This window comes from Nymphalis io, chromosome 10 (genome assembly GCF_905147045.1).
Source record: "Nymphalis io chromosome 10, ilAglIoxx1.1, whole genome shotgun sequence".
NCBI classification, from domain to species: domain Eukaryota; kingdom Metazoa; phylum Arthropoda; class Insecta; order Lepidoptera; family Nymphalidae; genus Nymphalis; species Nymphalis io.
This window is the reverse complement of record NC_065897.1, coordinates 1,778,632-1,805,238: the sequence shown is the minus strand read 5'-3', so window position 1 is coordinate 1,805,238 and position 26,607 is coordinate 1,778,632. Positions and strand designations below refer to the sequence as shown.

The window sequence follows — 26,607 nt, the reverse complement described above, 5'->3', positions numbered from 1 at the left end:
ATACTTGAAGTAAAAGTTAAAAAAAAAACGAAGAAGATTGCCTTTTAAGAAAAGACGTAACAAGTTTTATGTTATAGATGAAATTGGATGAGTTTTCATAAGTGAAATATTATTGAACTGACCTTTTGCTATCGTCTATGAGACACATGTTAAAATCGACTTATTAGTTACTAGACTTACGTTGATTACGTGTTTTACTTCTCTTTCACGACAAACTAGTTGTGAAAGAGAAGATAGATAATGTAATATGGGATGTTAATTTATAGTCATATTCCCGTGAATTATGCTTGATATTAAGATTTTACATCTGCTCTCAAATTAGTAGTACATTTGTTTTAATTGAAAACAAATACACAAAATAAGAATATTAACAAACAAATTGTAAATATAATTGATGTTTATTTCATAGATCTTAGAATAGAAATAAAGAACGTGATTTAATTTAAAAAAAACGTTACCGATAAATGCAAGAAAAATGTCAAGCTAACATTTTTCAGGTCTATTATATTTTACTAATATATGGAAAAAGTTTCATGCATAGAGTTCTCTATGAATGCATTTAAAATAGTGTGCACCCTTTACGATGGCGCGATAACGTCATGCACCGTAAAAGCCAAACAAACTGCTATGCGTTACGGAGCAGCTTTTCAAGCTATTTCACGATATTTTAGATTTAAAATATACAATAAGAGCAGTACTTTGCGACTTCGTCCGCATGGACAATGCATGCGGTGATGTTTTTGAACATTTCTGGGAATAAAAACTTTACATTTCGCGCGATAAATAATCGTGTAACACTTGACTCTGAACCAAAGATTGATATTTTAATTTTCATGTGCTTAATTTGTTTTTAAAAATCATCTCATGCTCGGCGATGAAAGCGGTGTGGCGAATGATATGTTCAATATGTGTATCCACACTATCACGCATTAGAGCAATGTGGTACAAAAAGTTGCAAACCATCTCCTCGTTAGCAGAAAAAGTCTTAGTTCAGCACAGGGATATTTTTATTCATTTACTTAGGGCATACCTTATCAATATGCTATGATACAGACAGACAAAAATATTTTTCTAGTGGCTGTAACATAATATTGACAATTTTACAATATTTAAAATACAATTTTGAATCCACAAGAAGGATGGCCACAAGAAACTGAAAAATGAACGTTCTACTTCAAATCTATTTAAAGGTCATAACTATTGAACGAATGAATTATTCATTCAATGGTTAGATTTAACAGTTCTAAAGTGTTTAATTTATTGGGTTTTCTAATGTCTAGACGTCAATACGTTACAAAACAATATTACAATATTTTGACCAAATAAGATAAGTTGGTTACGGAATAAAAATAAGCTTGTTTCTTAGTTGCATTTATTTGACGAGCTTAGCGATAGCGAACGATAACGTCCGACAATAACCAAACCCTTCCTATCCGCAGCTTTTATTGCTCTCTGGAGGCAGTAATGCACGAGACCGTGTTTAAGGGAATCCCCGTTTTTATGGCTCAACTATTTTATATCAGATGTATGTGTCACTTTGTAATAAAATTAATACAATTTTGTAATGCATTATACAAACTTAAAGATATGTTACTTAATATTCCATCACATAATTCTACGACTAATATTCAGATTATAATATCAAAGATTATTTTAGTTAGGAATCTGTTTACAATCTTAAAATTAAGTTACAAATTGCTTATCAAAATAGAAAAATTATAAATACATTGATTGTTGAAATTTGACATTGATTATTGATAGTTGAAAATTTTCCACTTATTTAGAAAGAGTCTTATCTGAATTGAGTTGTAATATGACAGTTTTAGATTTAATTTTAAATAGCTTAGTTGCAAAATTACATTCAGAAGGTATGCTGGCATCTAAAAAGCGGTTTGTTGTTAGGTAAATTAGCTGACGATGTTCTTTTAACTGTTTATTTAATTTTATATAAGCTATGTTCTATTTATAGGAAAAACAACTTTTTTTCCCATAAATAGTCCAATTTTGTAATTGCATATAATTCTTTCAAAATAATAAATTACAATTGATTAAAAATTATTTACTATTTTTTTGTAAAAATAGCTCAATAGATTTAAGTTTTTATCTTAATTTTTAATATGAAAAAAACAGTTTGAAAAATCCATTAAAAGAAATGAGCCAATTCGAACACAATATTTCATAACTGAATTCACGAGGTGGCGACGAAGAAATTGCTTTAAAAATGAAATATTCGACTGAACGCGATTCGATCGCGATGGTATCGAAAGGGAGGCGAATTTCTATTATAAGAAATTGGCATATCATTAAGGCTCTTTATTGAAATATCGAATCAAATATACGTCAGGTTACAAATATATTTGATAACAAGTACATTATAATTTTAACTATAACAAAATGAATTAACAGACGTTGAACTTCATTAACATGCATTTGTTAAAAAGGAGTAACTGCTTAAACTGAATATAAAGTGCTGGACCAGGTAACGTCGGTTCTCAGAGCCTCACGGTAGCATGCAAAAGCGATCCCGTGGCGCTCTTCGTTGAGACGGAAATGGTACCGCTGGTTTTTTAGTGGGTATTCCGATGTCCGTGGCGCACTTGGCACCTTGGACACTGGCGAGCCCCACATACCCCTGTTCCCGTGGCGGAATCGCGTGATGCGTTTTTCCAGCGTTAAAAAAAAGTAAAGTCGATTCTCTTGACTAGTCAAGTGCACAGAAGATGTTATCGTGTATGCTTTAATACAGGTGCACTCTTTATTTTCTTACTCTTAGACGGGACAATAATCTGATACGATTGGAATGTGGTTGGGCGTGGCAGGGCTTTAATTATTTAGCAACCATCCCGAGCAAAATAATTTCTATTTCCAAAGTATTGCTGAGAATATTAGACAAAAAAACTCTTGAATTGGATTGACCAGGAAATTACACTAAGCATTTTGGGTTCTGCAGTCTTATAAACTAGCCTTCTTCGTTTTACTATTAGCAATTATTCCAATAATATAAAAATAATCTGATTATTGATATAACAAAAGTATATGGAATTTAGTTATGTAATTTATAATAACGTAACAGTTTGTAAATGTCCTATTGTAAGGCTTAGGCCTTCACTCATTTTTGAGGAGAAGGTTGATGAAATGAAAGATTGATGAGGTTGAGAAAAGAGATGGAATAAAATTTTATATTTACCAGAAAATGTAATGGCGCACATTAATCTAACATTTAATTTAAAGTTGAGCAAGTAGCTCCAATGACGTAAAAAATCATGACGTAACATTCTCCACAGTACAGTGAGAAAACATCAACTATTAAAAAAAATAACGCAAAAATGAAAACCTCGACCCTTCGTCGGCGTTCGACTCCAGCGATAATAAAAATGTGATAATAATACTGATAAAAAAAAACACTTATTTGAAACAGCAACGGAAATATAACGAAAAATTAATTTCACTTCCGTTGAAATTTGGAATTGTGATGTAATGAGTTTGTGAGAATGCATAAAATATGACGAACCCACTTTGCTTTTTCTTCGGCCGAAAAAGGCCCTTACGTTTCGTGTCAAGATGTTATTTTCACAGAATAATAAATTATGGTTATCTCTTTCGCTAACAATTATTCCAGGCCTCGCCCATCTTTAACAATTTGTAAAGAAAAACGAGAATAGGGATTGTTTCGTTTTTCAAGCTGTCATATTTTAACATAATTTTAAGCAAATAATAATAATAATACTGTATATTCAAATTTTTATAAAGATGTACATATTATATAGTATCGGTTATGTATAGTATAGGTATGTGTGTTTTCTTTTGATGTCGTCCGAGGTACCTTCAACTAAAAACTTTAAAATCATATTTCTATTACATGCTAGAATGGTTTGGCCGGGCACTTAATAAAATTACTAGTTTCTGTCTGTGGTTACGTTCGCGTGTGAGAGGGTGGATGCCGTCAAGTGGATTTTGAATCGTCATTTAGTTGGCGTTGAAACATTAATTTAAAATAAATATGTAAAGTAAATATGGATTATTTCTTAAATTAATGCAAATATTTGTCATTTTAAAGAAAACTATCGTTTAGGATTTTTTCATGAATTCATTTTTGTATATGGTATATTGATCTATCTGTTATCGTTTGTTTTGATGATTTGATTTTATTTTATACATGACTAAAACACGAATTATATATAAAAATATCGCAAAGAACTTCGTTCCTGACGGGGGCCCTCGACCGCACAATTTTTTTTTACATGAATTTGAAATTGATAATTAGGCCGAACTAAAAATAACTGTATGTAATAAATATAACAATGACTAATATGCCATAATCGGTATGATATAATACGAGAGAAATGAAACAGGCATAATTTACAGGAAATCAATAATGTGAATCCGTGTTGGTCGCCCTTCTCGATGCTTTTGATAAAACACAGTCACCCGTGGAGATGTAACATTTATTTATTATTATCTTTATGATAATTTTAATTCCTTAAAAATTTTTGTGTTTGAGTTGACCCACTGGAAACCAAATTACATTTTTAGTGGGGTGAAAAGCTAATTCGTGTCGATATTACATTTTTTTTGTGTCTAATATTTCATCATCGTGCGTTATTTTAGATTAGGCATTACTTTTTTTTTTATAGAATTGGAAGGTGGACGAGCATATGGGCCACCTGATGGTAAGTGGTCACCAAACGCCCTTAGACATTGGCATTGTAAGAAATGTCAACCATCGCTTATAGCCAATGCGCCACCAACCTTGGGAACTAAGATTTTATGTCCCTTGTGCCTGTAATTACACTGACTCACTCACCCTTCAAACCGGAACACAACAATATCAAGTATTGTTGTTTTGCGGTAGAATATCTGATGAGTGGGTGGTACCTACCCAGACGATCTTGCACAAAGCCCTACCACCACCTTTACTGGTGGTAGGGCTTTGTACCACTTACAAAAGCAATATAATTAAATTTAGTGATCATATGAAATTATTACTAACTGACAAGTAAATACGTTAATTATTTAGAAGTGTTTTTATTTATACAAAGAGCAAGAATGTGAGGTAATTAAAAGTAGTATCTGTTTTTTTTCTTTGATAATAATTAGTTTAAAATGTATAAGTATTTTTTGCTTTTTTCCTGATCTTTTTTTAAGGTGAGGTGCTATTGTCCGAATCGGTCATTCAATAAGAAAGTTGTTATATGTTAAATGCACTCATTTGAATTTAAATAAACCAATAAAATCATTAAAGCCTGTTTTATTCTTTTTTTTAAACTTTTAGTAATTGATTAAAGCATTTGACGGGCTTATAAAGAAAATATGTAAAAAAAAAAATAAAAAAAATATAATACTAATCTGGGTTTCTTAAAAATAAACAATTTTTTAATGTGATTACAATTATAATTTCCAAAACTTTGATTCAAGTAATTCAATTACGCCTAATTTTTTTCAATGAATATTTGACGAAGTATTATAACAATATGTTATTACAATTATAAAAACGCAATTACTTTCAATTTTTTTATCTTTAAGACAACAATATTTTTTTATTCTCGTAAATTTATCTTCTTTTTTATAAAAAACACCATTTATAAGTCTTATATATAAGTTTAACTTCAATACATTTGATGTTGTCTGTAAACTAATTAAATGTATACAAAATTATTGACAACAGAAAACTTGGTATTTGTAATAATAATATTTTCATCTATCTATCTATTTATTTGATGAAATAATTATTTCATCTAAATATCTATCTATTTATAAACTGAGAGTCGAGATGGCCTAGTGGTTAGAACGCGTGAATCTTAACCGACGATCGTGGGTTCAAACCCGGGCAAGCACCACTGAATTTTCATGTGCTTAATTTGAGTTTATAATTCATCTCGTGCTTGACGGTGAAGGAAAACATCGTGAGGAAACCTGCATGTGTCTAATTTCATTGAAATTCTGCCACATGTGTATTCTACCAACCCGCATTGGAGCAGCGTGGTGGAATAAGCTACAAACCTTCTCCTCAAAAGGGAGAGGAGGCCTTGGCCCAGCAGTGGGATATTAACAGGCTGTTACTGATATAAACTGAAATATATCAACTGTATACTATTGTATTATATATTATACTATTTTTAATTATGATGATTCTTCATATATTCATTCATTATGTGATATTCTACCGCTAAACAGTAATACTTAGCACATTTGAATTCTAGTTTAAAGGGTGAACGAGCCGGTGTAATTACATGCACAAGGGACATAACATCGTAGCTCCCAAGGTTGGTCGCGCATTGGCAATGTAAGTGTAATGTCTATGGGCGGTTGCTCCACCGCCTAGCCACAACATAAAAAAATATAGGTTGCTTCTCTATTCATTTCAATAGCTTCATTTCTATATGTATATTTCGCTATATTTTTAAATACAACGGGGATCCGATAACACGGTGACATCGCACATACATCTAACTATATAAACATAAGCTTTTATCGTGATTGATGACATTTTATGTTCCGATGTCATTGGTTTTATGAAGAAACGAGTTAAGTATATGTATTACGTAAATTATTTACGTTATACGTTATTCGTTTAGGGAGTAAGGGTTTAGGGTGATGAGAATATATTAAGTGTCAACTGTAATGTGTATGGTGATATTTTTTTTTTCGATAAATTTAAAAAATATAAAACCTTATGAAAATTTCAATATAATTAAAATGTATTGATGAATAAAAATTTTCAGAGGAAAGAAGATAATTTAAGATATTTTAGGTACATCGGCAATGCGCTACTAACTTTTGGAATTAAGAGGTTATGTCTGTTGTGTCTGTTGTTACATGGCTTACTCTTCAACAATGGAACACAACAATAGTATTGCTGCTTAGCGTTGCTATCTACCCGGGCTTGTACAAAGTCCTGCCACGAGTAAACACTTTTCTATATGTGCAATACACTAGCAGTTAGACCAACTAATAATTCATAATATTAGATTTATTTTATAAATAACTAACCTTGAAACAGTGGGTCCATGGTCGTCCGATACAAGAAAAATCATAAAAGATATTTCTAAAAAACTGGTCCACACTTCTGGTGACCCAAGAGCTGGCGCGTGTCTGCTCTAGCGGAGCAGAGAAGCAATAGTCTGGCACTATTGCTTTTCTCTCGTTTTGGGTACAATGCCATAGGACAATCTTTTAGACGTGTTTTTGCTTTAAATTTGTAATGTGTATTTTGTTTTTTTATAAAAATGCTTGTACATAAAAAATATAAATAAATAAATACTTAAGAGAAACACAAATAGTAAATTACTAACCTTTTATAACAGAAAATTCATAAAAAATATCGAACGTGTTCGATGTGAAATGTGTGACAATGTTTATATCACAATTTTACTATTGTTTAGTGACCCTAAATTCGTTGGACAGTCCCCCTTGACAGGTTGGTTGCTGGAAGGTCATTCAACCGAAGGGTCTAAGCCCTAAGGGTACTGCGATAGAGATGAAAGTTAGATGTTCCTTGTTTATTATGTGTAAAATGTTGAATCATTTTGTTGCTATATATTTTATAATAACATAATCAAATAGGTTTGTGATATATCTTTTAAGACGTAAATATTTATAAATACACCACGTCTAGTATATTTTTATTTAAAGGAAATCACTGCCGAACATATCTTTAATATTCTATAATAAAAAAATTCAATGTACCCAAAAAGTCACTTGCAACAGCTCGGCTATTTAATTACTTATTATATAACATTATTACTGAACAGATATAAATAATATAACAATTTTTCCATTTCGTTTACATGACACTGACGCAAGTGTCATATTCACTTGAAAATTATTCATAAAGATGATGGTGATGATGGGATCATATATGGGATGGGATTTCCGAGATATAAGAGCATAAATGCCAACTTGTTAACTGTAGGGTACTGACAATTTTGTAAATAAGCCAAAAAAGTGTAATACTGCGCCGAACGCAAGTAGAGGTAAGCAAGTATTATGACGATGTTGAAAATTTAATTAATGGTAGAAATATGTATGAAATTATTCAACAATTGAAAAATAGTGAAAAAACATCCGTGAATGGACGGGAATCGCGAGTGCTGCCGAACTCTTTTGCCTCGCGAAGAACAAGAAGGAGTATTTAAAGCTGACTGCCAACCTTCGCTAGTCGGAATGGCACTCGAAGAAAAAGAATTGAAAAATAGTTCAGTTGCAGTTATTACAGTCTATAAATGTACACGTTAGGTACAGGCCTTTTATTTTTAACGAGAAGGTTTGGAGCTTATTTTGAATATAAAAAAGTAAGTAGAATTAGTATTTTTTTTTCAAAATTGACTTTTCTTAAAATATATATTAAAGCCTTAAACTTGCTTTTATGACAAAAATCAACCACCGTTTCGGAAATGAACACATTAGATCTGAGAAAAACCGGCGAAAAAGATACTCAGCATTATTTTTATGTAACATTGATTATAAAAAAATATTAATAACATAATATTATGCTATAAATATATAGTCAAACTTGTTCATAAAATTTTTGCATGGTCAAACTTGGACGTTGAATCGAGATATAAAAACTTTTATCAAACATCAAACGTTATAGTAATTCTTGTAGCAATCACTCGGAGCACGAGGAAGGAGCAATTATCGTAATAATAACCTTTTTCCGTACGTACACGTAATTGAAGCACCTACAGTCATTTTCCTTGTCGTTATGACTGTACCCAGCGTCGAGGGTGGAATAGAATGTAAAATCAAAAGCCGTTTCAAATGATTTACTGTTATACGTATCATCAATTCACAGGAAATATTTGTATTATAGTTAAATAGTGTGAATATCGCTTAGTGTGTATTTTTTATGTTATATGTAGGCGGGGCATACGGTCTACCTGATGGTAAGTGATAACCACCGTTTATAATAATAGACGGGCTTGCACCAACTCCTATCATTTATTAGAAAATAATTATATGTAAAAAATATGCAGAGATGATTGTTTGTTTGTAATAAGTTAAAATAATTTTAACTTAAGCCAATCAAAATCAAACTACACTAAAACTTGTTTTGAACTATATTCATCAAAATTTTAGATACATATAAGAGCGTACTCATTCTCCAAAGACTTATCCTGCGGGCGTTGCAGGTGTCAATGGGCGGTGGTAGCCACTTTCCATCAGGTGAGCCTCCTGCTCGTTTGCCCACTCTTACATTTAATATATATTCTATTAATAGTACGACTAAAATATTGGTACATCAACAAGAAGTTACGGACGCCGTATCCATCCATGCGCTTTGTGACCGTCCTTGGACACAGTTAATTTTGCTCCCATAAATATCCCAAGAGAAATTCGGTCGCGATAACGATCACGATTGCAAGTGGACGCTTGTAATTAGCCTTTTTATTGTCTCGCGTCACGAAGGGTTGACACAGGACGTAATTGGTACCATTACTCGGAAAATTCGGAAACATGTGTCGTTATTACCATAATTGTTGAAAAAATACATATCAACGGTGTAGTCTTTAGCTACCGTTTTTGAACTTTGCTTCCATAATTCTTTATGTAAACGAATATAATTAGCTTAATGAATTTTTGTTTATGTCTTCATAGTCGAATTAATTCCATATTTTTATCCCTTTTCATATGTGTGAAATGTGTCACAATATTTGACAAACCGTAACAGCTTGTGAATGTCCCACTGCTGAGCTAAGGCCTCCTCTCCCTTTTTTTGATGAATAGGTTTGTAACTTAGTAAAGCACGAGATGAATTATAATCACAAATTAAGCACATGAAAATTCAGTGGTGCTTGTCCGGGTTTGACCCCACGATCATCGGTTAAAATTCACGCGTTTTTACCATTGAGCCATCTCGGCTTTTTCTAAAAAAAAGCTAAACGTTACGAAGTAAAATAATCGTCTTTAGAATTCAATATAATATTTCTATATACATTGTGCTATAACTTTTAATTGACTTGACGGAGTGAGAGCATATTTTTTATAATATATGTGAACGGGCAAATGGGCCACCTGATGGTAAGTGATCACCGCTGCAGTTTTGCGGTAGAATATAATATGGGTAGTCGTAGTTGTAATAAATTGTTTTTATTTGACTTAAAGTAATTCGAAGTTAGATATTATAAAACAAAAATGAAATATATTCTCAAGGATAGCAAGAATTTGTATAAATTAACTTCCTCCGACCGCGATTTCGCCCGCGTGGAAGGATTAGAGAGCAGGTATCAGGTATATCCTTTTCTGTCATCGTATATGCAAAATTTCATGACGGTCGGCTTAGAAGTTAAGATGTGAAAGTGTAACAAGCAAATAATCAAACTCTTAGGATTTCAAAACTGTTCTTCTAGAAGTAAGGCTTCGGCTTAATATCGTTCAATGAAAAAATATAATCATGATTGAAAAAAAAAATTTTACTTTCTCTAAATACTTCATTTTAAAGTTTTAACATCAACTAAGTCTAGATTTTAAGCAGTTTCAATGTAGATATCTGGGAAGTTACCGAGGGAAGTTTCAAATAGAAATTTACCTGCGACCGAGAGTTCGAAAACGATTTATAGAAACTTTGTCAACTGGACACGGAGTTTCTTATAACGGAGATGAAGTTCAGTGATCTGCTCTTGATGGTATCAAATAATTTTTGGTAGCATTTTGCGAAAAAAGACAAGTTACTGGTTGTTGCGGAGTGTGTTATGAGTCATATAACAATAAAAAATATTATAAAATAAGCATTCTGTAAAGGTTTTGCAACTGTAAATTCTCTCCATCAAGGAAAAGTCTTGGATCATTCTTCACAATGCTGCTCCAATTTACATGTGGAAGATTTTCATCAGACACAAAACATGCATATTTTTTCACGATGTTTTCCGTCATCGCTGATAACTAGATAAATTATAAACACAAATTAAGCAAATGAAAATTCAGTGGTTATTTCCCGAGTTTGAATCCGCAATCTTCAATTAAGAATCACGTGTTCAAGCCGTTGGACCATTATGGCCATTTTTGGACCATTATGCCGATAATACTCGATGTGCATATATTTACTGTACATTTTAATTGTATTTTGAACAACTAAAGTACTTAGGGCAAAAGGGTGATAATTTCAATTTGTGACCAATTAATTCTAAAAGCAAAATTCATGTTGACTTTTGTTTGCTTAATATTCAATGCTTTAAATTTGAGCGTCAAGTTTTACCGGAGCTTCAAGCTTTTTACCGGAGATCCTAATTCCCCTATTTAACCTGGACCATTAGGTAATTTCCGAATTTTAGGCCTAGTGAATGGAAGCCAATGAAGTTTTTTATGTGTTACTTGTAAACGTTTATGACTAAGTTATACTTACTGAAATAAAAGCACCTACTGGCAAATATGATTTTATTAGCAAGGATGAGAGTTTTATTTATGTTATGTTAAAACCAAATTTACTAATGTTTCTGTCTCTACATGAAAATTATAATAAGCCAATCCACATTTGAGCAGCGTGGTGGAGTGAACTCCAGACCTTCTTCTCAAAAGTCATAATACATAACCAATAGTTTCCGGGATATAATATAGTCCACAAGTGTGTGCGCAAATGCAGAAGCACTCTCTAGTCCCTCACTCTCATATTCCAATGGGACGGCAATCCGACACGACGGAAAAGAGTTCAGGTGCAGGAGTAACGGCAATACGTGCTTTCCTAACAAACTCCGGGCAGTTACTAACAATTTTTATAGATTTTTCTTTAGAAAAATCCAATAAAATTTTGTTATTGGCTCAACCTGAGGTTCTCGGAATCTGCAGCCTTATATCTAGCCGCTAGAGCAACGAGGCTGAGTCATAATAAAAAATATCTTTATATAACAATAATAAAACAGTGAAATTTTATCTTAAAGTTTATAATTCGGATATATATTTAAAAGTGCAATATATATTAATATTATGATTTGATAATGTTATTATTAGCACGAATTGCAAGTTACAATAATTTGTTTGAACTAAATTTATAATTCAAACTAAGTAGCAATCAGTAACTAAATAAATTAACTCTATCCTTTAATCAACAAATCAATTTGATGTGGATACGAACGTACAAAGAAGCCTACTTTAGGCTGAAATGTTCCATTTGTTGGCTTCGTACTATCCTTTTGGGAAAAGTCAGTCACGGGGAAATACAAAGGAAAGATTTGTACTACTGACGTTGCTATAATAGGTACTATTGGACGCCTGAGTACAGTAAAAGGGATCTCTTTCAACAGACGATTTTAAACTTTAAAATAATGGTGAAGAGTTCGTTTTGGCTTAATTGCATCCGATTTGCGTGCGTGCTTCCATCTGATAGCACTTCTTGTAGTTTATGTATTAGATACCTTTGTTTTCTATTTTCACCTTGAATTAAGAACATTTTGGTTTTTTTATTTGAATTAATGATAAATACAAAAATAAGATATCGTTATCGCTAATATCTTGCGAATAAGATTTTTAATCAAAATCACATCAAGCTTAAGGGTTGAATGTAATAAACCTTAAGTTATTAAATTAGGGTAAGGAAATAATAGTAACAACGAAAATTTGTCCTGAAAATGTGACATAATAAATAAATAATATGTGAATATATTTTTAAATTAAAAATATATATATTATAAATAACATAACAAACAAGAACATGACGACATTCACGCTTGTCGCTTCAAAAGTCTCATTTAAAGCAGATGAAACTAGAAAGCTCAGCTACATATATATGATAATATTATATATTAAGAACTTTTCAAAAACTCGCTGCTTCTTTTTATATAAGATTTTTGTATGCCTATTGAGCTATTTACATCAAATCCGAAACAGCCTGTGAATGTCCCATTGCTGGGCTAAAGGCCTCCTCTCCTCATTTTGAGGAGAAGGTTTGGAGCTTATTCCACCACGCTGCTCCAATGCGGGTTGGTGGAATACACATGTGGCAGAATTTCAGTGAAATTAGACACATGCAGGTTTCCTCACGATATTTTCCTTCACCGTAAACCACGAGATGGATTATAATCACAAATTAAGCACATGAAAATTCAGTGGTGCTTGCCCGGGTTTGAACCCACGATCATCGGTTAAGATTCACGCGTTCTTACCACTGGGCCATCTCGGCTTTTTACATCAAAGCCTTACATAAATACAAATAAAAATTAAAAATAGTTACTGTACAAATCTATTGAGTTCATATTTTTATTTCTTTCATTTAGGCAATACAAAAAAACTCGTTTATTAGTATATTATGTAGTTTTTTGACTGCCTCGTTGTTCTAGTGGCTTGATATAAGGCCGCAGACCCGGAGATCCTGGATTTATTTCCCAGGTCGGGTCAATAAAAACTGTTGGGTTTTTCTATCAGAAAATTCTCAGTTGCAGCCCGGAGTCTGGAAGTTGGAAGTGTGTACACTCCCGTGCCTCGGAAAGCACGTAAAGCCATTGGTCCTGCGCCTGACCTCTTTCCGGTCGTGTCGGATTGACGTCCCATCGGATTATGAGAGTTAGGGAATAGAGAGTATACCTGTGTTTGCGCACACACTTGTGCACTACAATATCTCCTGCGTAGTTAGCTAGTCTCTTGAGATTGGCCGCCGTGGCCGAAATCGGTCTGGAGGACATCATTATTATGTAGTTTTAAACAACACATTTTTTTTTAAATATATAATACTCTTAATATCATATTATTAATATTAAAAAATTTAAAAATTATCATTCAAGTCGATTAAATTATTCTGTTATTTAATTAATTATCAAACTCACTATATAATCATCAGCTTGCTAAAATATAAATATAAACACAAACAGGCTAAACAAAAACATTAAAAAACGAAATTTCCAATTTCATCTGGATTATTAAAACTATTTTATCCATAAAAGTTGTGGTTATCGTACTAATGAATATGTATTAAAACCGTCTAGCCGATATAACAAGCACAAAAAGTTATGTTTATTTAAAAATACAATTTTTATAAAAAAAAAACTAATTGTTTTGCTTCAGAATTAAATAATTAAGGGTTTCAAGTAGATTATGAATACACTTTTGAAGTTTTTATTAAAAATTAAAAAAGTATTGTCTATTTTTTATATATTTTTTTCTTTCTATACATACTCAAAGCTAAACGTACGAACATGATATATGATCATAATTAGCAATTAGAAATGTTCTTTCTAGAACTTCAGAATGATCCTAATTTTTTTATGATAAGTGGTCACCACCACCCATAGACATTAGCACCATAAGAAATTTTAACCATTCCTTACATAGTCAATCCGCCACAAGCCTTAGTGACAAAGTTGTTATGTGTCTTGTGCCTGGAGTAATACTGGCTCACTCCAACCGGAACACAACATGAGTATTCCCATTTGGCGGTAGAATATCTGATAAGTTGGTAGTACTTAGACGGCCTTGCACAAAGTCCTACCACCAAGTAAAAATAAAATAAAACAAATATTTCAATCTGTATAATCCTCATAATCCTAATATATCCTTTCATAGTGATATAAGCAAGTCACGTGTGTTATCTAATCATAATAAAAGTCACAGAAAATAAATAAAAAAAAAACTTTACACAAGTGATGTCAGAATTAAAGCCAAAGTCTGAACTCGTCACCCACTGAACAGGAACTTGACTAGCTTCAAAAATAGGGACAAATTTTAATATCGCTCGTAACCTCCCCTTGCCTTTTCTCCCGAATAATGGCTTTATATACATATGTATTTGTATACGAAATTGTGTGTCCCCACTTGGCGCGATCATAGAATTTCCATAACCTCAAAAAACATTTTTCTGAACGTTATTACAGTCCCTCCATCCAATTCCCGAACGATTCTATATAATATTAGATGATAAAAATTCTAAAAGAATGTGGTTAGCACTGAGGATACATTCAATAAATTCGCACTTTTTTATTAAAAATATCAATATGTGTTGAATTTATATTGAATCTAATGTAAGTAATATATTAAATATTTTTAAAAATATGTATTGAGGTGGTTCAGGGTTAGGTCACGTGAATCTTAAACGATGATTGCGAGTTCAATTCCGTACAAGAACTACTGGGTATCGTGACTTAATTTGTGTTTATAATTCATCTCGTGCTCGGCGGTGAAGGGAAACCTCGTGAAGTAGCCTGCGTGAGTCGGATGAAAATTTGCCACATAGGAGAAGCGATTTCACGCTATGTATTATAAATGTCATTAACGATAAATATTAATAAAATCTTAAATATTCATTTATTCATATAGCTTAGCCTTATATAGCTTGTTTTGTTGCGTCGCCGTTTTAGATAAAATTTAAGACCTTACTTATAACATCACACTTAAATAAATAAATTTATGGTTTTATAATAAAAAAGTGTATTATGAAAATATTCATATTTTACTCTTATACATTTTTTTGTAATATTACAAAAAGTAAAAAAATCTAAAAGAAGTAGGAAAAGTGGCCTTGCAATTCCTGATACACTTTTATTCTAAACAGCCATTAAGGGCGCGAATCATCCGAACCGACGCTGGTAGGTTAGAGGGAGAGGCTGGAGGGTGGTCCATCCCCTTCTATTTTCGGCGCTTGAGTTATAGTCCGGCCGAATATTGAAGACCTTTTTACCAACATTCGCGTTTCGTTTTACGACTGCCTCCTAAGCATTGGTCGGATAAATTATTCAGAGAAAGTTTTTTCCGATCCTGATGTTGGTTTCGTTTTTATTAAATGTTAAAATGCCTTCTCGAACCCTTAGTAACTGTTCTCTACAAAACCCCGTGTTTAAGTTATATGACAAATACTCTAATATTTAGCAAATTTTACTAATATATTTTGAAGTGGCAATGAGTTGTAATAATTTATTATTATTAAGCATCTGAGCTACGACATGAAATGTTTGAGGCTGAAATGTAATGAACGTAAACATACGCTGAAATATGTTAACAAAACAATATCTTGCATAGTATCGCGAGAGACAAGAGATTCGTAATAATCAACCGCGTCGCATAAACTGAGTTCACTTGCCTCTAAATATCTGAGGGTGAGTGAAAGGGAGGCCTGTATCAAGATCCGAGGCTCCCCCATAGCGTACGCTATGAAAGGACCGGGAGGGAATTTTAGGTTAGTGGACATGTAGACATATAGACGGGAACACGGCAAATTTGTTGCCTAATTTAGTTCGTCGTGTTGTGTTTCTTTTGTGCGTAAGGTCATCGTTCGTCGTTGTTGTGTGATCTTATTTAAATTAGGGCTGTATATAATAGTGTCATCGGTGTTTAGTATATAAGTGATAGTAAATGGTCGATTTATATCGATCGATTTATAAATAAAACAAATAATAAATTGGTGTATTTTTGCTCGTCGATTAAAAATAAAAAAAAACGATAAAAAAATAGTGTGTTTGACCAACGGTTGTTTGTAAACAGTACCGCGTGCGCTACGCTACGTAAACACAAACATACGTTTTCGTGTTAAAACTTTTTTCCCGCTTTATTTTTTTTTTAATAAATTAACTTGCTTTGAATATACGTCAGTGTTAACTCTTAAGGTATCGCTCAAACGTTATTAGTACATAAATCGTGCCAATAATAAATAAGTTTAAATATAATCGTTTAAATATTAATTTAAAAAATTGGTAAAATTTAAGAAAATAAAAATAAAATACAATTGTGAATAAGAATATTAGTTGTTTATAGCGTAGCACGTGTGAAACATTGAGTGGGTGAAATACACGAGGACTCTGAGCCTCTACTATAAGGATCGATACCATTACGCATTACGCGAGCGAGATACAAACAGACAAAAAACACGCACACCAACGCACCCCACCCTACGCCCTCCGAAAGTAAATAGCCCGCGAAAGCTTTAAAACAAAACCGAATTTATAGTGTAAGAAAATTATAGTACAAATAAACTGTGATTAAAACTATTTAATTTATTGAATCTGTACTGTGATAGATAATCATGCTGGTCGGCACGAATCTTTGCAATCCGGCCTTAATGTTCCCGGGTATTGTACACCCAACATTCGTACAGACCCAGCCGGTAAAAAGTATGGTACAAAGCCGACAAGAGTCTAACGAGAGCTCAATGCCATCGACTCCCGTGCACGGCGCTTATGATGCGAAGCGAACGTCGCCACTAACGCCGGCCGAGAGGACCGGAGCGCCGCCCGGAGCCGGCAAGGACGCCGTCAAACTTTTTATCGGTCAAATACCGAGGCACCTCGAAGAAAACGATCTGCGACCAATGTTCGAAGAGTTCGGAAAGATTTACGAGCTGACCGTCCTCAAGGATAAGCACACGGGAATGCACAAAGGTTAGTCATATACAGAAATAAAAAAAAATTGACAAACTAAAACTTGTATTATTTGAACTACATTTCAGGTTATATGATATAGAAGATTCTGGATGCTGGTGTGTTTATTATATATTTATGGTTGTAAAGCAACAGCCAACCATTTACCCCGTAGGGGGCAACTAATTAAATTATGACGCAATCCTCTTTTAGGCGCCATCAAGTATTTATGGATGATACTTATTCGTAAATACTAAAAATTCGTATTGAATTAACGCTTATAAATATTCATTAAGTTTTGTTATCTAAGGTACGACCTTCAAATGAAGATTGATTAAAGTCAGATAATAAAGTTATATTCGATGAGCCAGTTTCCGTGGTTGGTAGATACTTGCCTCTCACGCCCAAGGTTGTGGGTTCAATTCCCACCCAGGACAGACATTTGTGTGCATGAACATATCTGTTTGTCCTGAGTCTGGGTGTAATTATCTATATAAGTATGTATTTACAAAAGAAAAGTATATGTAGTATATCAGTTGTCTGGTTTCCATAGCACAAGCTCTGCTTAATTTGGAATCAGATGGCCGAGTGTGAATAATGTCCCAGGATATTGGTATTGTTGTAATTGTTATATTGACACAAATTAAAATCTGTATTAAAGCAAATTAGTTTTACGAATGCTAAATATGTATGTATGTCATTTTTAATTTGGTGTAAAAAAAAATTGCTATATATCATCGTATGAAAAAGCTATTACTGATCCTCATCTGTTTTTTTTTTGCTAAATAGAAATACGTTTTTTTTAATTATTAAATTAAATTTATCGCTCTATCGTCCGTCTGTCTATCTCAAAAATTAATTGACGGAATTAATTGATGAAATTTCGAAAAAAATATGTACATTTATATACATCGGCAAAATATCTCATTCCCAAAGAAAAATATAAAAACTGATTCAAGCCAAAATCACTTCGAAACTATAAAGAAATGAAGCTGGTAATTAACAAAGACTTTTCACTTCCGTTGTTACTGAAATACGAATTTAACTCGGATATATCCGCGGGGTACAGAAAGCACAGTAAATTATACACTTTATTTATTTTTACATATTTTAAAAGTACAAAATGGTATAAAATCAAATATCAACCTTCATAATTATAACCGTCGAACAACCAAGGAGTTTATATATTATGTTTATTTGCCAAATTGTTGGTGATATAATAATCCCATGGTAATGTAAGTTATAACGAGAGCACAATTTCAATTACATTTTCAAGGCTGGCAACGCACCTGCAAGGCCTTGGGTGTTGCAGATGTCCATGGGCGGTGGTAGTCATTTTCCATCAGATGAGCCTACTGCTCGTTTGCACCTACACATAAAAAAAATACTCCCTTAAACAATCGCCTGACACCGACAATGAACAAAAGTTGTATATTTAAAAGGGGTTATAAAGCAGAATCGCTAATCGTTTATTTGATTGTGTATTCCATTATCATATTATAGTTGTAGGTGTTAGATCAACACACACGTATCTTATCAATATATAGTAATTACTGTATTGCAAGCCGGTATCGAGTCAAGTGTCCCATTGGGAACATATTAGAAATACATCTACCTAATATCGTGAGTATTGAGAGTGAGATTTATTTATATAACTTACGACTCCTAAATAGTTGAAAGAAATATATCAAAATGGTATTCAAATTTAGATTAATTTGTGAACTATATGTAACGAAAATATAAAAATAGAATTTCGTCGGCCATTGTACATAGATAAAGCATATAATGAGTTCATACGCCGAGAGGGCCGTATAGGTAACGCGCGTGTGATAACTGCAATTTTGCTAGCCTTAGGCGCGCTTTTAAGTAAAATAATTAAATTAATGATAACAATTATTACTTGAAATCTTATAAGGAGCTTCAATGAAAACTGTTGTAAGATTGAAAACAAATTAAATTATAAAGTTCAAGAATTATATTGATTTTTTAAATTGAATTGGAATTGAATTTTTAAATTAAAATTAATCTTATCTGTCTGTGATTTAAATATCATATTTGTGTATTGCATAAGGTGTTAGATGGCGATGTCTTTATCTTAAATAATTCACATAATCGCATTAAATATTGATAGTAAATAATAATTATATTATTAAAAAATATACCATAACATTGCATTTATTTTTATTGCATATTTGAAATTACTTCCAACGGTTCGAGTGTAATTCAGTAACAAACATACATACAACACTTAACAACAGTAAAAAAAAAAATAAAATAAGCACATAATAATATAATGTTATCATTAAAAAAGTGTTTTGTTTAAGAGTCCTTGGTTAAGAAAATGATTAATATAAAAAGGTAATCAGTGTCATCGAATCTACTTGACCTCTAAGACAGTCTATCCGGGATGAATGTGACATGGTGTTGCAAATCAGTAACGTCACATATTACATTATTGTATTGAAATTTAATATAATTTGACTTCGTCAAATTATCATGCCGTTATTGCATTTTACATTGTTTCTCAAAAAATGTGTTTGGCTGCAATCGTTTTGTTCATAAAAATGATTGGAGTTGAACTTGTTTTGAATTTCCAATGTTTTGAAGTGAAACAAATCGTTAGACCTACATACCATACACTTGCATACAATGATAGCATCCACAGTGGTGACCCCAACGTGATCCATCTGCACCCTGAAAGAATTCAATAACACATTTTAAAAACTTAATATTATCAAATAAACATTCCATATCATGTTGATTATTAATCAATTTAATTAAAATATAAACCCGTTATGTATATTCATTACTGTTCAGCTTTATTGTGAAACCGACTTCATGAATAAATGAATTTAATTGAATAAATTTTGAGTTTATTTCACCTCGTCCGTTATTCTTTCAAGATATGCCTTTAACTTTATGTCTTAATATTAATTAAATTCTATTATATAATTAACACCATAAGCCAAGAATCTTCCAGTTCCATATATACTTTACCCACTCATAATATAATAATAATAAAAATATATTTTGGGTAACAGCCGACTGGTAAACATATTTACATATTTAAAATAAATAATTCAAACTTTTATACATACTACTTCCCGACTCAGGGCGTGATCGAATCCGCAACCCCGGAGTGGAATGCCAACACTGCCAACAGGCCAGTCGAAGTAGGCATATTTTTATTACAAAACAAAAACTTGAGATCAGTATTTTGTAAGAAATAACTCGAAACGCCGCAGAAAACAGTCGTGAAATGTCTATTTAATACATTGAACATAATGATTATAAGAAAAGACGCAACAAAATGGTATATCGCTATAACTCGGCCTTCAACATTTCAAAAATGAGTTCTTACATAATCGCACTACAGGTCTTCGTATCGTTATGATATATCAGACTGTCTCATTGTTAGCTTGTACGACTGCAGACATTGAAGTCCCAGATTCGAAAACAGAGTCTTCTAGAAAGAGTAAGGAGAGTTTATAATAAAAGAAATCTTACGAGTATTATCACGCACAAGTATTATCACAATATCAAATACATACAGCACTTTTGTTATTTCTGCGTTGTTATAACTGGCTATTAGTAAGTAAAAATTGATAAACATTAATTTTTTGCGTTGAAATAAAATTCTTTTAATTTAAATTAAAATTTCAATAAAATCTTTTTCAAAACACTGTACGCCATAATTCTCGTAATTAACCATATCAACGTAAAACTTATTCACCGTATCACGTATAACATTTGAATAACGATTGCTGTAAAAAATATTTTATATTTTTAAGCGTTATTTTGACACATGGTTAGTGGTCATCACCGCCCATAGAATTTGTTACATAAGAAATTTTAATCACTCCTTACATAGTCAATGTGCCACCAACCTTTGGAACTAAGATGTTATGTCCCTTGTGTCTGTAATTACACTGGCTCACTCATCCTTCCAAGCGGAACACAAAAATACCTACCCAGACTGGCTTGCACAAAACTCTACTACCAAGTAAGGCTAAATTATAATTATGAAATAAAAAATAATTTATTAAGTAATCAGCTGAGGATGAGGCTGACAAAAAGTCACAAATCGGCCACCTGGTAGTGAGTTATCACCACCACCTATAAACATACGAAATAATATGACAGACGAGTAGACTAGTCGTGCCCCGGTAATGTGAAGACTGGGATTTAAAATGTTATTTCTCTAAATCCAGTAACTGTTTTGTCTTGCTCATTCTGCAAGCCGTATAACAGGGAAATAAAGAAAAAATCAATTTGATCTTGAAAGTAAATCTGATGGATTTACCTGCATGTTTAAGTGAAATGTTTCTGATCTGAATCTGAGAAAATGTTTTACTCATATCACATAATTATAATTGAAAGAGCTTGAATTTTTTTTTAATAACAGTTTAGTTTCAGTTTCCTTAAAATATTTTTATTCGAAAGAAACTCCGTCTAAATTTTCCAAATACTTCCCGTCCACAGTTTGGTATTTTAAAAACGCCTTTAAATTCCAAAGATAAGACGTATAATGGCGGTTAATTGGTTCAATTGCGTTTTGGATTGTATTAAGTGTATTTTAAATGCATTTCTTGGTTTGTTTACACTTCCATGCAAAAATATATTTAAAAAAAAATATATAGGTGTTGAAACTTACAAAATCGTCATAATAATTGATGATTTTTCAAAGGGGACTAACGGTTCTGAAAGTAATATTTTATATTTCTCAAGCACAAATACTTGGGCTTTGACAATGTGTTAGAAATGTTGCCATACTGTAGGTAGAAAACTCGAAAAAAAAAGAAAATTTTGGTTTAGCTATGGCTATTATAAATAAGCGACAACTTAAGAAAACAATTAATCACGACGCTCAAAGCCACCTTATAGGAAGTGATCACAACCATCCATAGACACTGGTAATAAGAAATAAAATATTCATTACTATCAATGCGTTGTCAACCATAGAGTAGGGGACTGTTTCTTTATTTTATTTCTTTCTTCCTTCAAAAACTTGTATATTGTGCTCCCTTTCTGTAATCAGTAATATTAACATATCAATGACCAATACGATTACGTCTTAACAAGATGTTTACGCTAAGTAAGATAGATTAAAATCGCATCCCTAGATTCGATCAGGTATTCGAGGATGGCGTTGTCTCTGGCTTTAATATAGCAATATAAGAATTATAGTTGATTAATACAATTATAATATTAGTTAGCATATAAATAGGATTTAATGGATAATTTCTGTATTTTTTAATTATATATATATGCGATTAAATTAAGTTGGTCATTTGAAAAGGAATTCAGCTCGCGTGGCTGTTTGTTTTCGAAATTAAAATAATTATACTAGATTGTTCTGCAAATTATAAATGATTATATGAAATTGATTAAACAAAAATTTTTATTTTCCTTTTCTCCATCCATTTCTTCCATTTTTAATAAGATGTTATATAATATGAAAAAATAATTGGACGAGAAACTAAGCATGGGTAATGTACAGAAGATAAACATTTTTGGATCAAAATTCGTCCGCGTCCAAAAAAGTTAAACTTAAAAGAAATAAACTGTGGTTTAAATAAGAAGTAAGTGAGAAGTAAGTAAATTAATAAGTCTTTTTTAATGAGGCAAATAAATTGAAAAAAAAAATAACATGTTACATATAAAAGTTAAAACAACTATAATAGCATATAAAGCATATAATAATTTTAAAAATATAAGTCGGGCTCGTCCGGGATTTGAACCCGGGACCTCTCGCACCCAAAGCGAGAATCATACCCCTAGACCAACGAGCCACTTGACATAGCCGGTGAAAGTTTGATTCCGCTTGTGAATAAATTGATGCGTCGAGATCACGTCGATGTTAAATCTTAGTATTCGAATGTAATATTTATTTTCATTACATAAGAATCAAATTTGAATAACAAAGTATGCAAATAACAAATGTATAGACAAATGTTCTATTATTTGAGTGATTGGTCTAGATATATATTTTATTAATAATTTAAAAAAATCTAGCCAGTATCGTCACGGTAGGTAATTTGTCTTTAAATAAATAGCGAAAGGTTAATAACCACTTATTACGTCATCAGACTGACAACTTGTATTATCTTATGCTGTTTTGTTTCTGGTTTATGTAATAACAGTGCTCGTTCGCTTCTTATAAAGTAGAGGATAATATTATATTATGAGTTAAGAAAATATACATAACATAAATAATATATAAAATAACAATTTCAATTATTAATATAATTCTTTTATGACATGATTAATGCTTAAATTTGATATTGGTGAATAGTTAAAGTTCAAAGCGGATGAAATTGCGAAGCGCAGCTAATATCATATAGGTACTAAAACTTTCTAAGCGTGCTGCACGTTATGATATAAGTTTTATGTATATTGGCTTAGTAATATTATCAGATAGGCATTACAATGCGTCTCGTCATTTATTAGTATTGTATTTATATTAATATTATAAATGCGAAAGTAAATCTCTGATACGCTTTCACGCCGAAACCATTGAACCGATTTAGATGTTATTTGGTATGAAGCAATAAACTCCAAGGAAGGATTTAGGCTAGTTTTTTATATCCAACACCTGGCCACCCACCAACACGCCATAAACTAGTATAATATATAATATAATAAATAATATTATATATACCATATCAGAAGCCTTCGCGCAAATAGCAACTATAGCATAAATATTTCTCTTTATAGAGGTTGCCTGGAAGAGATCACTATAAGTAATAAGGCCGCCTTTGCATACTATATTTTCTACTTAATATTATATATTATTATCCGAAACAGCCTGTGAATGTCCCACTGCTGGGCTAAAGGCCTCCTCTCCTCATTTTGAGGAGAAGGTTTGGAGCTTATTCCACCACGCTGCTCCAATGCGGGTTGGTGGAATACACATGTGGCAGAATTTCAGTGAAATTAGACACATGCAGGTTTCCTCACGATGTTTTCCTTCACCGTAAAGCACGAGATGAATTATAATCACAAATTAAGCACATGAAAATTCAGTGGTGCTTGCCCGGGTTTGAACCCACGATCATCGGTTAAGATTCACGCGTTCTTACCACTGGGCCATCTCCGCTTTTTATTAAATGTCTGTAAATTGTGTGCAATAAAGGATTAATAAATAAATACAGCATTAAAAATTCAATAAAATGAATGGTTTTAGAAAGCATACGTGACAAAAGAACCGTCGGTCATTTTCATATCACACCAAATTTCATTCCATACCGTTTTTTCCGTCACGCGTTTTGAACGGGAAATGTTATTTAAGCTCAAATAAAGCATTACTACTTCATTATGATTTTGTTTGTTATAATTCAAAGTCCGTGTTCCGTGATGAATGATTATTAATGTCGTTGTTCCATTATAATATATATGTATGTATCTTCTTTTCTCTTAATAAATGAAAAATAAACTGGTGTGTTTTTACGTTTCCTTGAGAAGATTTCTAGATTGTAAAAATATTTCTTTGTATGTTTCTCCTACAATATTAAACTTTTTATTTAGAATCTTATTCTAGTCGTACGAAAGCGGAACGGGTTGCTAGTAATTAAATTAAAATGAATTAATGTATAAGGTATATAGAATAATATCTACTCAACAGAGTATTGCTCAATGTGTTATTTTCACCTAGCATGGGACGAATTGGAAACTTAAATTAAGCACATAAAAACTATGTGGTACTTGACGGATTTGAACCCGCTATTTGATTAATGTTTAATAAGATAGATAAATGGCACGATAATATATATATATATACATATATATATACATATATATAGGAAATAATAATCGAAACGCGTCCCGTCATTTATAAAGCAAACTTTCACAAACTGAAATCTTACTAATATTTAGTAAGTTTTTTTTTTTTTAATTCGACTTATGAGGATATTTAAAAAAGCCCTCGGCTCGCTTATTGCGTTGCGGCAAGTGAAAAATCTGTCGCCGTAAGTGTTCGCCGCTTAAAACCGCTTTACAACGCTTTGGAATGTTTTCCGACGTAATGTATGTAATGAAGGGATGCAAATAGATTTTTTTATAATTTAATTAAGCTCACATTATATTACATTTTAAGCCGAAGTTTTCTTGTTTTTTTTCTATTGTATTAAAATAAAAGAAATATTGGGTGGTGGTTGTTACTTTCCATCAAGTGAGCCTCCTACTCGTTTGCCCGATCTTACTTAAACAAAAGATAAATGATTTTTACAAGAAATGTTTGAAATTTTTTTCACAATAATTCCAAACTCATATCTGTTTTAGTTAATAATACAGAAGTTTCATTAATGTGTTTAATAAAAACGATAGTTCAAAGTTAAAGTTATGAATTAAAAACAAATGATAACAAAAATAACCAAGCATTTTTTTATATTTATATTTTTTATCAAATTAATATTTACATCAAAGTAAAACTTGATACATCTTGATACAATAACAAATATTTAATAAAAATAACGACATCAGGAAATGTCTTCAAAGATAATCAACCGTGACGAAGTTAGCTTCAAACGTTTCCTTGTAATCAGTGCTCGTCAAAGTATATCTCCGGAGACATCAAAGTGGTGGTCAATTGAGTTATATTTGACATCATGATTATTTTAAGATCTATTTGGTTGGGCTTCGTACGTTGTTTGAGAAAATAAAGGTATTCATTATAGTTTGTTTGACCCTTTTATGTTATCGCTGGTGATAGTGATGGTGACCTTGGGCAGGAGTAGGTACCACCCACTCATGAGCAATGAAGCCCTCAATACATTGTACTCTAATTCGAAGAGCAAGTGAGTTATTGTAATTACAAATACAATTACATTTCAGAGCATATGGTTTGCAGCAATTTGACAGTTACTGATAATAATTTACTATTTGTTGACTATTGTTGTCCTGAATTTAATTAAAAAAAAAAGTTAAATTTATTTGCAATGCATAAAAATATTTAATATTGTATTGCCTGTAGATTTTACATAAATAGAATCGGAATTTAGATTTGACGTAGAAATTCTTCTTCCATTCCATCTGTAAAGTAATTTTTTAATTTTATTTTGTTTCTTCTTTATGTAAATAATTCTTGTATATTGAATTCTCAAATTAAATTACCTGGATTTTCTTGGATGGATGTTTCTTGTTTAATTAAAGAAACATCCGTGTTCAAAAGGTATTTACTATACAATTGATGAGTGTACTTTGATCATGAAACGATTACCTTCTGGAAATTTCCTGTTATATTGAAAATTGTAAGCATTCATAAAATTAAAAAACAAAACCATAAACCTAAGGTCTTTTTTTAAAAAAAGCTTAATGTATAGATTGATTAATTTTGAAT

The 26,607-nt window shown here is 31.9% G+C and overlaps 1 protein-coding gene and 1 non-coding gene across 2 annotated transcripts; one reads left to right on the top strand and one right to left on the bottom strand.

Moving 5' to 3' along the window:
• Window positions 1–16,936: 16,936 nt before the first annotated feature.
• LOC126771195 (CUGBP Elav-like family member 4) lies at window positions 16,937–17,296 on the top strand. Its single transcript, XM_050490950.1, has one exon. The coding sequence runs from the start codon at window positions 16,937–16,939 to the stop codon at window positions 17,294–17,296; it is 360 nt and encodes a 119-aa protein (XP_050346907.1).
• A 5,694-nt stretch (window positions 17,297–22,990) lies between these two features.
• Window positions 22,991–23,062, bottom strand: Trnap-ugg (transfer RNA proline (anticodon UGG)). Its single transcript has one exon. It is a non-coding gene; the product is annotated as a tRNA-Pro (tRNA).
• Between the last annotated feature and the right edge of the window lie 3,545 nt (window positions 23,063–26,607).